General features: G+C 34.8%; 1 protein-coding gene across 1 annotated transcript in view; it reads left to right on the plus strand.

Annotated features, from left to right (window-relative positions):
• Positions 1 to 13,591, plus strand: part of ABCB7 (ATP binding cassette subfamily B member 7) — a 140,784-nt gene that overhangs the window by 111,287 nt on the left and 15,906 nt on the right. Inside the window, exons 5-14 of the mRNA XM_052663074.1 lie at positions 2,414 to 2,546; positions 3,622 to 3,890; positions 4,452 to 4,540; positions 4,633 to 4,720; positions 5,476 to 5,650; positions 6,541 to 6,698; positions 7,260 to 7,423; positions 7,582 to 7,711; positions 10,527 to 10,698; positions 12,848 to 12,951. Coding sequence (XP_052519034.1) covers positions 2,414 to 2,546; positions 3,622 to 3,890; positions 4,452 to 4,540; positions 4,633 to 4,720; positions 5,476 to 5,650; positions 6,541 to 6,698; positions 7,260 to 7,423; positions 7,582 to 7,711; positions 10,527 to 10,698; positions 12,848 to 12,951 — 1,482 coding nt within the window. The remainder of the gene's footprint in view (positions 1 to 2,413; positions 2,547 to 3,621; positions 3,891 to 4,451; positions 4,541 to 4,632; positions 4,721 to 5,475; positions 5,651 to 6,540; positions 6,699 to 7,259; positions 7,424 to 7,581; positions 7,712 to 10,526; positions 10,699 to 12,847; positions 12,952 to 13,591) is intronic.

The following is a 13,591-nucleotide window of genomic DNA, read 5'->3' on the forward strand; positions in this document are numbered from 1 at the left end:
CCAGGGGAAGTTCCTGACCCAGGGATTGAACCCATGTCTCCTGCATTGCAGGCAGATTCTTTATCATTGAGCCACCAAAGAGTCCCTGGTATACTGGAATGCAAGTGTGAGGGGATTTAGCCTTATTATACAGAAAACCTGGAATCTGTATCAAATTTATTTAAATTACTTGTGCAAATTTATTTAAATACTTTTCAGCTGTTACCAGCTGTAACTGGTTTAAGTATTGCACTTAAGAGTATCCATTTAGGGTGGTGGTGGTAGTGGTGGTTTTGTCACTAAGTCATGTCCGACTCTTGTGACCCCATGGACTGTAGCCTGCCAGGCTCCTCTGTCCATGGGATTCTTCAGGCAAGAATACTGGAGTAGGTTGCCATTTCCTTCTCCAGCCATTTTAAGGTACAAAAGTAATTAAATACTATTGGCCCTGCCTTATAAGCTGCTGATACAGTTATGGTATACTGGAAAAAAATCTGAATTTCAAAGTAGACCTGGATTTTAATTCCAGCCCTGCTGCTTACTAAGTAAGTAAGTAAAGTCACTCAGTCGTGTCCAACTCTTTGTGACCCCGTGGACTGCAGCCCACCAGGCTCCTCAGTCCATGGGATTCTCCAGGCAAGAATACTGGAGCGGGTTGCCATTTCCTTCTCCAGGGGATCTTCCTGACCCAGGGATCGAACCCGGGTCTCCCGCATTGAAGGCAGACGCTTTAACCTCTGAGCCACCAGGGAAGCTGCTTACTAAACAACTCATTAAAAATCATAGAACCTGAGTTTTCTCAGTTTTAGAGGTAATACCCATTTCATTCAGCTCTCACATTTGTGATAGGTACCTAGGCACCATTGCTACTCCTATAGCTATTTTTACAAAATGTTTGTTTGTTGCAGAAGGTTTCCACTGAGTTATCCATACACATGCACCTGGAGATAAAGTGAGTGATAAATATATGATAAAAATTACAAATGCTGTGCTTTAAACTATAAAAGAAAGGTTAGAAAATAGAAAGTGCCAAAAGAGCTGCAGATTTTAGAGAAGGCATCATGATGGGAAAGCGATTCAAAGTGGGTTTTGAAGAACAAAGTGGAGAGGTAAATTGAGCAGAGAGACCATTTCAAGTAGAAGCAAAATGCCTAAGAATATATGATTATATGGGAATCAGAATTTAGAAATTTTTATGTTACTTGAAACCAACTATTTATTAGATTATATTTGGGAAGTTATAAATCTTAAAGTTTTAAGCAATTTTTTCCATAGCATTGAGTCTTAAAAATATTCCAACATCTGCTGTCTGTTTTAATGGTATTAAATGTTACAGTACCTAATTGGATGCTAAGACATTTTTATACATTTGAAATCTTGATTGGTAAGGTTTATGTAGTTCCTCTCAGTTGTAGCTAATCTTAGATTTATTGACCATATTCTTTCTGTTTATCAAAGATTAATGATATAATAATGGAACTAACGAGAACTGGGATTTCATTGTTTTTGTTAAGTCTTATAAAATTGTTTTCACATTATTAATGTATATGAATTTAATTTCTTCAAAGAAAACGGCCAGCTTTACCAACTTCCTTTTTCTAAATGATGGTTAGTGTTTTTAACAGTATAACTTTATAGAAAATGTGAAATGTGAGTGATTGACTAACTTATCTTGAATATATGAAAGCATTGTACCCCCAATTTTTTTTTTTTTGGTGTATTCTCATGGAGAAATAGGTTGGTGTTTGAAAGCTTAGTTTGGTATTCATTGGGTTTTGTTTTATATGGTATTGGAGCAAAGGGATTTTTTTTCTGGGGCAAATGTATCTATCAGTGTTGTTTCTTTTTCCCTTGCCAGTGGTGTATGAATCAGCCACAGATACTTATAATTTATCTGCTTTTGAGATCCTTTCTGCAGTGTAATTTCAGTTTTACCATTGTTTTGGTGAATAAATAATTTTACACATGTTTATTGAATACCTTCTACCTACAAAGCATTGTACTCGATATAAGTGGGACAGAAAGAGGAATATGATACAGAATGTCAAGAATCTGGTAGAAAAGAAAAATATATACACAAGTAACTATAACATAAGGCAATTTGCTGTATGTGCCATGAGCTCTGTAGGATTTTAGATAACAAAGAAAGAATTTTTGAGTGGATGATGGGGTGATTTCATGGAGGCAGGAGCATTTGACTAATGCACATAGCTTGTAAATGAATATTAACATGACAGTCAGTGTGAAGTAGGAATCCTGAAATGACGGCTCTCCCACTGCCAAAGATTTTATCTTTATAAACTAGGAAAAATGATTCCATGGTAAATGGTTAATATGTAAACATTCCCATAAATGCTAGTTTAAGGTAAATATTTGTACTTTTGTAAAAAAATAATTTGTATATGATGGATAATTGCTACTTTTATGTTTTTAGGCCATGAATATTGTGGTTCCCTTCATGTTTAAATATGCTGTAGACAGCCTCAACCAGATGTCCGGAAACATGCTGAACCTGAGTGATGCACCAAATACAGTTGCAACCATGGCAACAGCAGTTCTGATTGGCTGTATGTGTGGTTCTTTAATCTGTCTACAGGTGTTGACTTTTTTCAAGAGGGTTTTATCATACTTGAGCATATGACCTTTTACCACAAACATAACTTAGCATTTTGGATATTTGTGTTATGTGCAATTTTTTTTGATATGTGATTTTTAAATGTTCTTTGTACTATATACTTTCAAAAAAATATATAATAAAAGTTTCTAAGTTCTAGAGAGCAATAACATGAAATAAGACATTAAAATTCATAACAGCCACTTCTAGTAGACTCCTTATAAGATATCTTTTTAGTAAGACTATAGTTATATTCTTGCTGTTGTTGTTAGCTGTTAAACAGGAAATGGCTAAATAATGATATATGTGTATTAAATGTTTTTAAATTATATTCAGTAGCCATGACACAGATCTGCAATTTATAAAGAATATAATGCTTTGTGTCCCCATGCCATAGAAAGGATACTCTGTGAGATTCAGACCTGAGTTGGGGCATGCTTAGTCAAACAAAGCACTTGGATTTTTCAGGATATCAGTTTTATCATTTGTTTCTTGGGGGAATTGAATTAGATCATAAAACCTCAACAGATACTGTGCATTTAACTATAATAAGACCTTATGGGCTCAGTTCAGTTCAGTTGCTCAGTCATGTCTGACTGTCTGCAACCCCATGGACTGCAGCACACTAGGCCTCCCTGTTCATCACCAACTCCCAGAGCCTACTCAAACTCATGTCCATTGAGTCGGTGATGCCATCCAACCATCTCATCCTCTTTCGTCCCCTTCTCCTCCTTCCTTCAATCTTTCCCAGCATCAGGGTCTTTTGGGTTGCTATTTAGTAAAAGTATTTACTTGGAAAAAAATCTTTCAACATCTGGGACCTTATGGGGGTAAATAACAATGAAGGATTTTCATAGTGGTGGAAAAATTAATACTCACTAGGCTAGATGTTTTCTAGGTTTCTTTTAGTGTAAGTATTCTGTGATATGCTCATTCATTGTACAAATATTTTCTGAGCCCTTGCTGTTTTTTGCACTGCAACAATTCTAATGTTTTTGCACCCCATTTTTTCTTGAATGTATTGTTAGATGGTGTATCAAGAGCAGGAGCTGCCTTTTTTAATGAAGTTCGAAATGCAGTATTTGGCAAGGTAGCCCAAAATTCAATCAGAAGAATCGCCAAAAATGTCTTTCTGCATCTTCACAACCTGGATCTGGCTTTCCACCTGAGCAGACAGACAGGAGCTTTATCAAAGGCTATTGACAGAGGGACAAGGGGTATCAGTTTTGTCCTGAGTGCTTTAGTATTTAATCTTCTTCCCATCATGTTTGAGGTGACTCTTGTCAGTGGTGTTTTGGTAGGTAAAACTTTCTTCATGACAACCTTTTATCATACATTCTTGTTAGTAGATGTTTAGTACTTGAAGCTTTTGTACTGTTGCATGCTGATGATTTTAAAGCAAAATTCCATGATGCCAGAAGGATTATGCAGTTTAATTATTTTGCTACAAGCTTCAAGGGACTGTATCTAAAGTCTTTTATCATGTTGTTATTGTAAAGAGTTGTTCAGTTCTACACATAGATCAGTCATTTAGCTAATGCTTGCAGTTTTTTTGTTGTTAGCGGACATTATGGTATATGACTTGGGACTGGTATGCTCAGATTATCTAGGTGTCTTACTATTCACCATTCATAACATTTTAGGCATAATGATTCACCATTTCATATTTTATAATTAAAAGTATGTGTATAACTTAAAGTTGGTTTTCTAAGGTATTTGTTTTCTTACTTAGTTTTTCATATATATAACTTTATACCAACATATTTTTTAATTAGAATCTTTGAGGTTTGCTATTATATATTATAAACTATTTGACAGGAATAATGACTAAGCTCATTTCTTTTTTTGTCTTTTCCAGTATTATAGATGTGGTGCCCAGTTTGCATTGGTGACCCTTGGAACACTTGGTGCATACACAGCATTCACAGTTGCCATCACACAGTGGAGGTAAGGTATTCCTCAGAGGTCAGTCAAGGTGAAGAAATTAGTTATGCTTCTATAGCAGACATTCCATACCTATGCACATCTTTGTCTTACAGAACCAAATTTAGAATAGAAATGAACAAAGCAGATAATGATGCAGGCAATGCTGCCATAGACTCGCTGCTGAATTATGAAACTGTGAAGGTAATATGTTTAATTTGACTTTTTCTTCCTTTCACACTGTACTAAGATTTGTTCTGCCATTTAATATTATAGGTGCTGTAAGTTAGAGCTGCAGATTAGGATAGGATATCTTGGTATGGTGAAATAATAGTACTTTATTGTTTATTTAATTAATTTATAAGTGGTGGTGACAGTATAGTTAGCATTTGATTCAGAATGCACACTGAGTTTTGACTCTATCCTTCATAGTGCCTAGCATAGTGCTTTTCACTAATTCTTTCATTTATTTGTTCATTTTTCCATTTAACAAATATTACTGAATGCCTCTTGTGTGCAAAGCACTATGCTAAGTCCAATAATGAGGAGGGCAGTAAAATCAATGATTGCTGTTTAATCCTTGCCATCCCAGAATTTGCTAAGCATTGGGAGAGTTAAAGTATGCAAGTGATGACACAAGAAGGCATAATGTGGTGGGGGCAATGAAATTGTGAATTTAGAGAGTCTCAGGGGATGAAGGGAAGGCTTTGTGAAGGAAGTCCCTTGCCAGCTTTTATAGATCTAGATTTAAATTAACTAGGCATTCTTTAAATATTTCAGGGATGAATTTTCTGGACTTTTAAAAATACTGTCCATAGTGGAAAACTGCAGGTGTACCATAGTCCAATGTATTGAAAGTTACTTTTTAAAATTTCCTGTGCAGTACAAAATTGTATCCATAGATGAAGTCTGATTCCAATTATACTTGTATATAATTACTATTTTTATGTATTTTGTAGTATTTTAATAATGAAAATTATGAAGCACAAAGATATGATGGATTTTTGAAGACATATGAAGCTGCTTCATTAAAAAGTACCTCTACTCTGGCTATGCTGAACTTTGGTCAAAGTGCTATTTTCAGTGTTGGCTTAACAGCCATAATGGTGCTCGCCAGTCAGGGAATTGTGGCAGGTAATAGATCTGTGGTTTTCACGTTTGTCAGTGTTTTACTTAACCTTTATAAATAAATATTAATGAAAGGAATATGTGTCTTAGTCTTAAATATAAAGCATATTTATTAAGGTACTATAACATCCTTGGAGTACTTTCATTTTTGTATCACAATATGTTTTCTTGATGGTATGTTGTTTTCTTTTGTTTAACACTACAAATTTAGCACTAATTTTCTAATTGATTGGGATTGCTGTTTGTGGGGCTACAATCTGATTCTTTTAGGAGTAACATACATTTTAGAATCTAATATTTCTAATTTCTCTTGTGGACCTAGAAGGAAGTGTAATTAACTTAGTGTTTAGTCCTAAGGACTAAAGTGTGAGCAGTCTTATTACTAGTAACCTTTTATCTATTAGCTGTTCATTTGTAAAATATTTCAAAAATAAATAATATCCTTACCTCTTTTCTGTTACTTGCTTGCTCAGCTAGGATTCTTTCATTCACTATGACCTTAATATATGGTTTATCATTCCCAATCATGATATCTGTTTGCTCCAATGTTTTAATTTATACTTTTAAAAAATTCTACTTTATATTATGCTAGTATCTTAGAAAGAAAGGAAAGATTTTCAGCCTTCCATTTCTGTCTGCATTTTTAAACCATTCTTTTTTCTTATATATATCATGTGTATTGTATGGGTAGGCTTTTCCCATTCCACTTAGCATATATCTAGTTCCCTATATTCCTAAATCATGGGTTAAAATGCTTTGGAATTAGAGTAGGCCTTACAGTTGCTGATTATGTATGTTTTCAACTGTATTCCACAGTAATAAACTGTAAACTTCTCTTAAACTGGAAAGTTCATGATATCTAAAGTATTTTTTTTCTCTACCAACTGCATATTAAGGTACCCTTACTGTTGGAGATTTAGTAATGGTGAATGGACTGCTTTTTCAGCTTTCATTACCTCTTAACTTTCTGGGAACTGTATACAGAGAGACTAGACAAGCACTTATAGATATGAACACCTTGTTTACTCTGCTCAAGGTAGACACCCGAATTAAAGTAAGTAATGTATTTAATACCTTTTTAAAAGCATATAAGCATCATCCCATAATGGTATTATTCTGGGATAACAGTCTTATATCACCATGTTAGCAAACTAATTTTGTCTTTTGCGGGAATTGGGACTGTAATGTGTATTAAAAGGCTATTACAGCTTATTTCTATGTTTAGAAACCTTACAACATTAGCAAAGAATATTATACCTAGACACTAAATTTTGTTAACTTCAATTATTTGTACTTGCACTTGATTTACTTTTGCTAATAATGATACAATATGTTACTGCCTCTCCTTATATTCTCAACCTCCTTTCTCCCCTGCCCACCATCTCTCTTCCTCCCCAAAACAAATTGATCAGAAATCAGAGCATTCAAGATTTTTGCCCTTAGCAGTGAGGGAAAAAACAGATCTTTAAAAGCATGCGTAGAAGTGGTCTAACTCCACTTATAAACTTTCTCCTTTCACATTATTTTCCTTTTTATCTCTGTGAATTAGAAAATTATCTGCATAGCAATACTCTAGGCGGTATATAAAGTGGCTTTTTTTTTTCTTCCCTGCTAGGACAAAGCGATGGCATCTCCCCTTCAGATCACACCACAGACAGCTACGGTGGCCTTTGATAATGTGCATTTTGAATACATTGAGGGGCAGAAAGTCCTTAATGGAATATCTTTTGAAGTCCCTGCAGGAAAGAAAGTTGCCATTGTAGGAGGTAGTGGGTCAGGGTGGGTAATTTAGTTGTTTATAAAATTTTGCATCATTGATTGATGATTCCCAATGTAATATTTTTTCTTTGTCATAATAAAATGATTACTGTAGTTTAAAATAGGGGTTCCTTAATGCCAGTTGGAGCTATATAACCTTTCCTTGTTTTCTATTTCAGGAAAAGCACAATAGTGAGGCTATTATTTCGCTTCTATGAGCCTCAAAAGGGTAACATTTACCTTGCTGGTCAGAATATACAAGATGTGAGCCTGGAAAGCCTTCGGAGGGCAGTGGGAGTGGTACCTCAGGTATTTAAAAAAGGAAAAAACGTATTTGGTGGAAGATTTGTTGGGTTGCTGAATCTTTTACTAGAATAATTTGGATCCAAGGACTCAGTATATGTTAATTAAGTTGGAAGCATTAGGCCCTACAGGCCATATTCTGTTACCAAAAAACATGAATTTAAAAATCTTCATGATGGGAAGATTTTTTTTAAGCCTTAGGAAGAAAACATAACATAGAGGAAAGAGCTCAGACTGGGGTCAGACAGAACTGGATTCTAAGCCCAGCTTTAACCCTTATATGTTGTATAGTTGTGAACCTCAGTTTCCTCATCTGTAAAATAAGGATACCATTTTTCTTATAGGACAGAATTAATATGGAGTAGAAATATATGTGTAAAGCACCAAGTACAGTGTCCCTCACATAACTGTTCATTAAATGAAAACTATTATTTGAGCAGTTTTTGACATAGTAAATCTATAAAAATTATAAAACAGTTTGGCTGCCAACTTCAAGTTGGTATGCCTTGTCCCCAAGTACCAAGCACAGTGCCTGACCCATAGTGAGCATTTAACAAGTATTTACTGAGTGACTGTAGGGGGAAACAAGTTCAGAGTAAAGCTCTGAGAAGATAAGGAGATAGCCTTATAGGTTATAAGTTTTTCTTATGCTGAAAGCCAATAGAGAGACCTGGGACTTAGTTGTAGCATAGGTGGTTTAGTTGCTAAGTCATGTTCAACTCTTTGCGACCCCATGGACTGTAGCCTGCCAGACTTCTCTGTCCATGTTATATAGCTTGTATAAGGTCCTCAACTGATCTGATGCATGCCACTCTGCCCTGTCCTCCCTTTCACTGAGAATCCCAAATTTGGAGTGCATGAGTCACCTAGGGAGATTATTGAAATTCCAACTCCCTTTCACACACTGTTTATGGGCGCCAGAAACCTGCATTTGTGAATATGCCTCCTAGGTGATTTTGATTTAGGTGATTTGTAGACTATATGTTGAATTATTTTGAAAAATAAAGCATTTTATTCACTAAGGAAAAATATACATCGTCAATAAATGAAAGAAAAGATGCTCGTCCTCATTAGAAATCTTAGTAATTAAATCAACAATGATATACCACTTTTCACCTATCAGACTGGTAAAGATTTAAAAATTCATGATGTCTAGTTTGGGTTAGGCTATGTGAAATGGCCAGTCTCTTGCTGGAGGAAGCATACAGCTTTCCTGATGAGCACATTGGCAGTATATAACAAGAGTCTAAAAAATATTTAGTCTTTATTACAGTAATTCTGCCTCTAGGAAGTTTTAGTAAGGAAATAAACAGAGAAGTGAACAGATTTTTATATGCTAAGCTGTTCATTATAGTTTGTTTATAATAGCAGAAGTTAGGAACAATATAAATATCATATTTATAAAGAGTATTGAGTATCATGGAAAAATACTCAGATACAAAGTTTGTTGACAAAGAATTTCCAAACAAATTGTAATGTCTCCGTTTTATAATATTAAATAAATACATGTAACAGAAACAAATTGGAGAAAATGCACCAACATGTTAATAGTAGTTATTGCTGGTTGGTGGGATTATGGATTATTTAATTAACTTTTATTTTACTATACATTTTGTATTTTTAACATTTCCAGTTAGCATTTATTTTCATTTTTTTCTAAATAGAAAATATTTAAAAATAAGTATTTTCTCTTTGCAGAACTTTAAACTCATTGGATTGAACTATCACCTCCATACAAGAAAAGTTTATATTAGTATTAGATGTAAAAGTTATTAAAATATGATTTGAAATAATATCTGTAACTCTAGGGCTGATTATGATATTAAAGAAGATCTTAATTGAGTGTACTGGTTAATGTTAATCAAAAGAATCACTTTGTTTCATCTTACTGTTGCCTTACAACCATTGGATACTGAAAGAAAAGTGGGAGGTAGATACTCACATAAAGTAAGTTAGCTTTAGTGTGCCATGTCAGAATAAATTGAAATATCAAATGAATGCTTGCAGTGAACTTCCTCCCCCCAAAAATCTATAATGCATAAATTCTTTGCTTTCTGTGTTTTAAGTCCAATTTAAAAGCTTCTGAGATATTAATATATGAAATATATTCAATTTCATTAGTAATAAGAGAAATGCCGATTTAAACAAAAACCACATTTTATCCTTAAAAGTAGCAACAATGAAAACTTATTAATATCCAGGGTTGTTGAGGATATGGGGACCTGGCACCCTCATACATTGTTGGTTGGAGTATATACTGTTGGAACGTTTTTGGAAGACAGTTGGGCCATACTATCCAAGGGTAAATGTATGCTTGTAACCCAACAGTCTGCTTCTAGGAATCCTTCTTACAGAAGGGTGTATATAAGTCATTATACAATGATATTTTATTTCAACATTGTTTACAGTAGCAAAAGTTTTAATTAATATCCATCAGTATAGGAATAGATAAGATAAATATGATAACATCCTTAGTATCACAAAACTGTTAAAAAGAATGAGGTAGGTTTCTGTTATTGACATGAACAATCCCCAGAATGTGTTAAGTGAAAAAAGCAACTTATATAGTATGGCCCCACTTTTGTTGGGAAAAAAAGGTGTATGTTTAAGCATATAAATGTATCAGAAAAAGTTTGGAATGATATACAACAAATGGTTCATGGTGATTAGCTCTGGGAAGGGAAATGAAGCAGGTATGAGGGATGATATTAATAAAAGACCCCTTTTATCACATTTTACTCTTTATGTCTTTACTATTGTTTGAATTTTTAAAATATGAAACATGCATATCTATGTGTGTATATATATAAATCTGGTCCAGGATGCTGTCCTCTTCCATAATACCATTTACTACAACCTCTTATATGGAAACATCAGTGCTTCGCCTGAGGAAGTATATGCAGTGGCAAAATTAGCTGGACTCCATGATGCAATTCTTCGAATGCCACATGGATATGACACCCAAGTAGGGGAACGAGGACTCAAGCTTTCAGGTAATCAAAGATTTTAGACCTGGCCCCCACTTACATTCACCCTTCAAACTTTAATTTGTCAGAACCGTTTACTAGAAAATGTAATGACAGAGTACAAACCTAATGCTTATCTAGTCTCTTTTGGCAAAGTTCCCAGTTTCCTATCTATCACTACAAACAATTCAACATGCTAGAAGTAACTGTTCCGAAATCATGCAGGTCTCTCTCTCTCTCTCTTTTTTTTTTCCCACTCACAGCTGCAAACACTGTAAGTGCTTAATAGTAAGTTACTGATACATGGTGAGATCAGTGTTAACTTATTATCTTAAAGGAAAGCCAAGATCACTATTCACATGGGAAAGAAGTAAGAGTAGAGACAAGTAATTTGATAGTAAATAGTATATCTTCTCATAGCTCAGCTGGTAAAGAATCTTCCTGCAATGCAGGAAACCCCAGTTCAATTCCTTGCCCACTCCAGTGTTCATGGGCTTCCCTGGTGGCTCAGATGGTAAAGCATCTGCCTGCAGTGTGGGAGACCTGGATTTGATCCCTGGGTTGGGAAGATCATGGAGGAGGGCATGGGAACCCACTCCAGTATTCTTGCCTGGAGAATCCCCATGGACAGAGGAGCCTGGCGTGCTGCAGCCCATGGGGTTGCAAAGAGTTGGACACGACTGAGCAACTAAGCACAGCACAGTGTATCTCCTCATAATTTCTTAGATTATTATGGAATGTTTTCGATAACTTTAGATTTCCTTATACTTGGTATATTTCCTTATAGCCAGCTTCATTTTCCTGTCTTTTGGTTCAGTGACCAAGTAAATTTTAGGGCTTCTGAATTTTAAGTGTTTAATTATGAGATGATTATTAAGTTTTATAATGGATTATCCTAAAATGACTGAATTTTCTTGAGGATTCAGAAAAATGTTTCTTTGCCCTGAATTATTTGAATTCTGAAAGTATGGTGATAACTAGTGCCTGAAAGTATTAATGTAACTTATATAAACATGCTATACTCTTTGCATTTACTCTTCATTCTAGTTTAGTTTGGGGGGGGGGAGCTTTATAGATTAGGAATGAGGGTAAGAAAAAGAGAATGAAGACTATCTACATGAATTTTAATGAATCTTATTTCTCATTATAAACTGGTATCACAACATTGACTAGGTACATACTGTGTACAAGCACCTTGCAAGAATACTGGAGTGGGTAGCCATTCACTTCTCCAAGGGATCTTCCCAACTCAGGGATCAAACCCTGGTCTCCTGCATTGCAGGCAAATTCTTTACTGTCTGAGCCACCAGGGAATCTTTTATACTTCCAACCAAAGTTTTATGTAAGATTGATGGCCTTAGACCTATGAGAGTCCCAACGAAGAAATAAAGGTTGCTTTATTTTCTTTAGAGTATATTTAGGAATAATTGTGGGTTCATACATTGTGAAAGAAAAAGCATTGGACTGGGAATTAGTCGAGTCTTGTTCAGATTCTGCCAGAACTTGCTCTGTGATCTCAAGCAAATCACTTAACTTTTCTGGGCCTCTGTAGTCTTTCTGTTTTAAAATTCTGCTGTGCTAGAGCCCTATAGCAAAGAGGTAAGGTGAAATAAGAGGTCCTAGGATACAGCCTTAACATTGAAGAGTGCTGTGAAAATAATAGCTTTCTGTAAAAAAAAAAATCTTTCAGAATACTGGCTAAATGGTACTTTGTTATATTAAGAAATAAATTTAGATATTCATAGTTTCATGTCTTTAAGTTTTCAGACTTCATATATTGAATTTGTTTTTGGCTTTGTGGATTCTGTCATATTGGAATTTTTCTACCTGAAGTCATTGTTCATTGGGAAGTAATATAAAGTACATATAAAATAATGTATGTCATGAGCATATTTTTGGTGAGAGAAGTAATTCTAGAATCAAAATTGTCACCTCCCCTCTTTGTTCTTTTCACCTGCCATGAAGTCAGAATCCAGAATTACATTAATGTTCCAGGGAATATAGTTTGTCAAGGGATATTATATATGAACATAGACTCTTAAAACTGGGTGAAATGAACAATAATCAAGAGTAAAACTAAATATTGAAGGTATTACTTGGTGGTTATGATTAATGGAAATACTAGAAATATAAAATATGTCTTTATGTTATACTATCTTAAAATTCTCTTTACCAGGAGGAGAAAAGCAAAGAGTAGCAATTGCAAGAGCCATTTTGAAGAACCCCCCAGTCATTCTCTATGATGAAGCTACTTCATCATTAGATTCAATTACTGAAGAGGTAAATGATGGTAAAAACATAAAACTCTTCAGTTCTCATTGCTTAACTTTTTTCCATGGAAATTTCAGTAAGTAGCTACATTCTTCGTATTTTGAATGAGCTTCAAAAGGAGGTGCTTAGCCCTTTTCTCCGATAAAGGAAGTATTGATAGTAAGAATGTCAGGTTACATTACATTATCACATATTTTAAGTCTGTTTGCAAATATATCTCCTTTTGAAACTATGTGGCACCTTTTGTTCTTATTGTATAATGTTTGCATCTTGCAAAGCTCTGGGAATCACCTAATCTGCCACATAACACGCATTGAAATAAGTCATGTAAATGGTTCTGACACAGTACGTAGCAGAAAAACTTTCACTTATCATGGAGCAACGCACTAAGGTGCAAACTTGGCACACACAGCCTACAGTGCTGGTACCAATTTATGTTCATTTTACAAGTGTTGTGTAGCTCTAAGATGTTAAGAAATCGATGTCATGGTACTACCGAGAAACCACAGTAGACTTCATAACATCTTTGTATTAGACTAAAGCCTTGACAGCAATCATATCATAAATGAATCCCCTTAATCTAGAACTGAAGATTGTGTCCATGGATTTCCCAGGGAAGAATATTGGAGTGGGTTGCCATTTCCTTCTC

Source organism: Budorcas taxicolor, chromosome X (genome assembly GCF_023091745.1).
Source record: "Budorcas taxicolor isolate Tak-1 chromosome X, Takin1.1, whole genome shotgun sequence".
Taxonomy (NCBI): Eukaryota; Metazoa; Chordata; class Mammalia; order Artiodactyla; family Bovidae; genus Budorcas; species Budorcas taxicolor.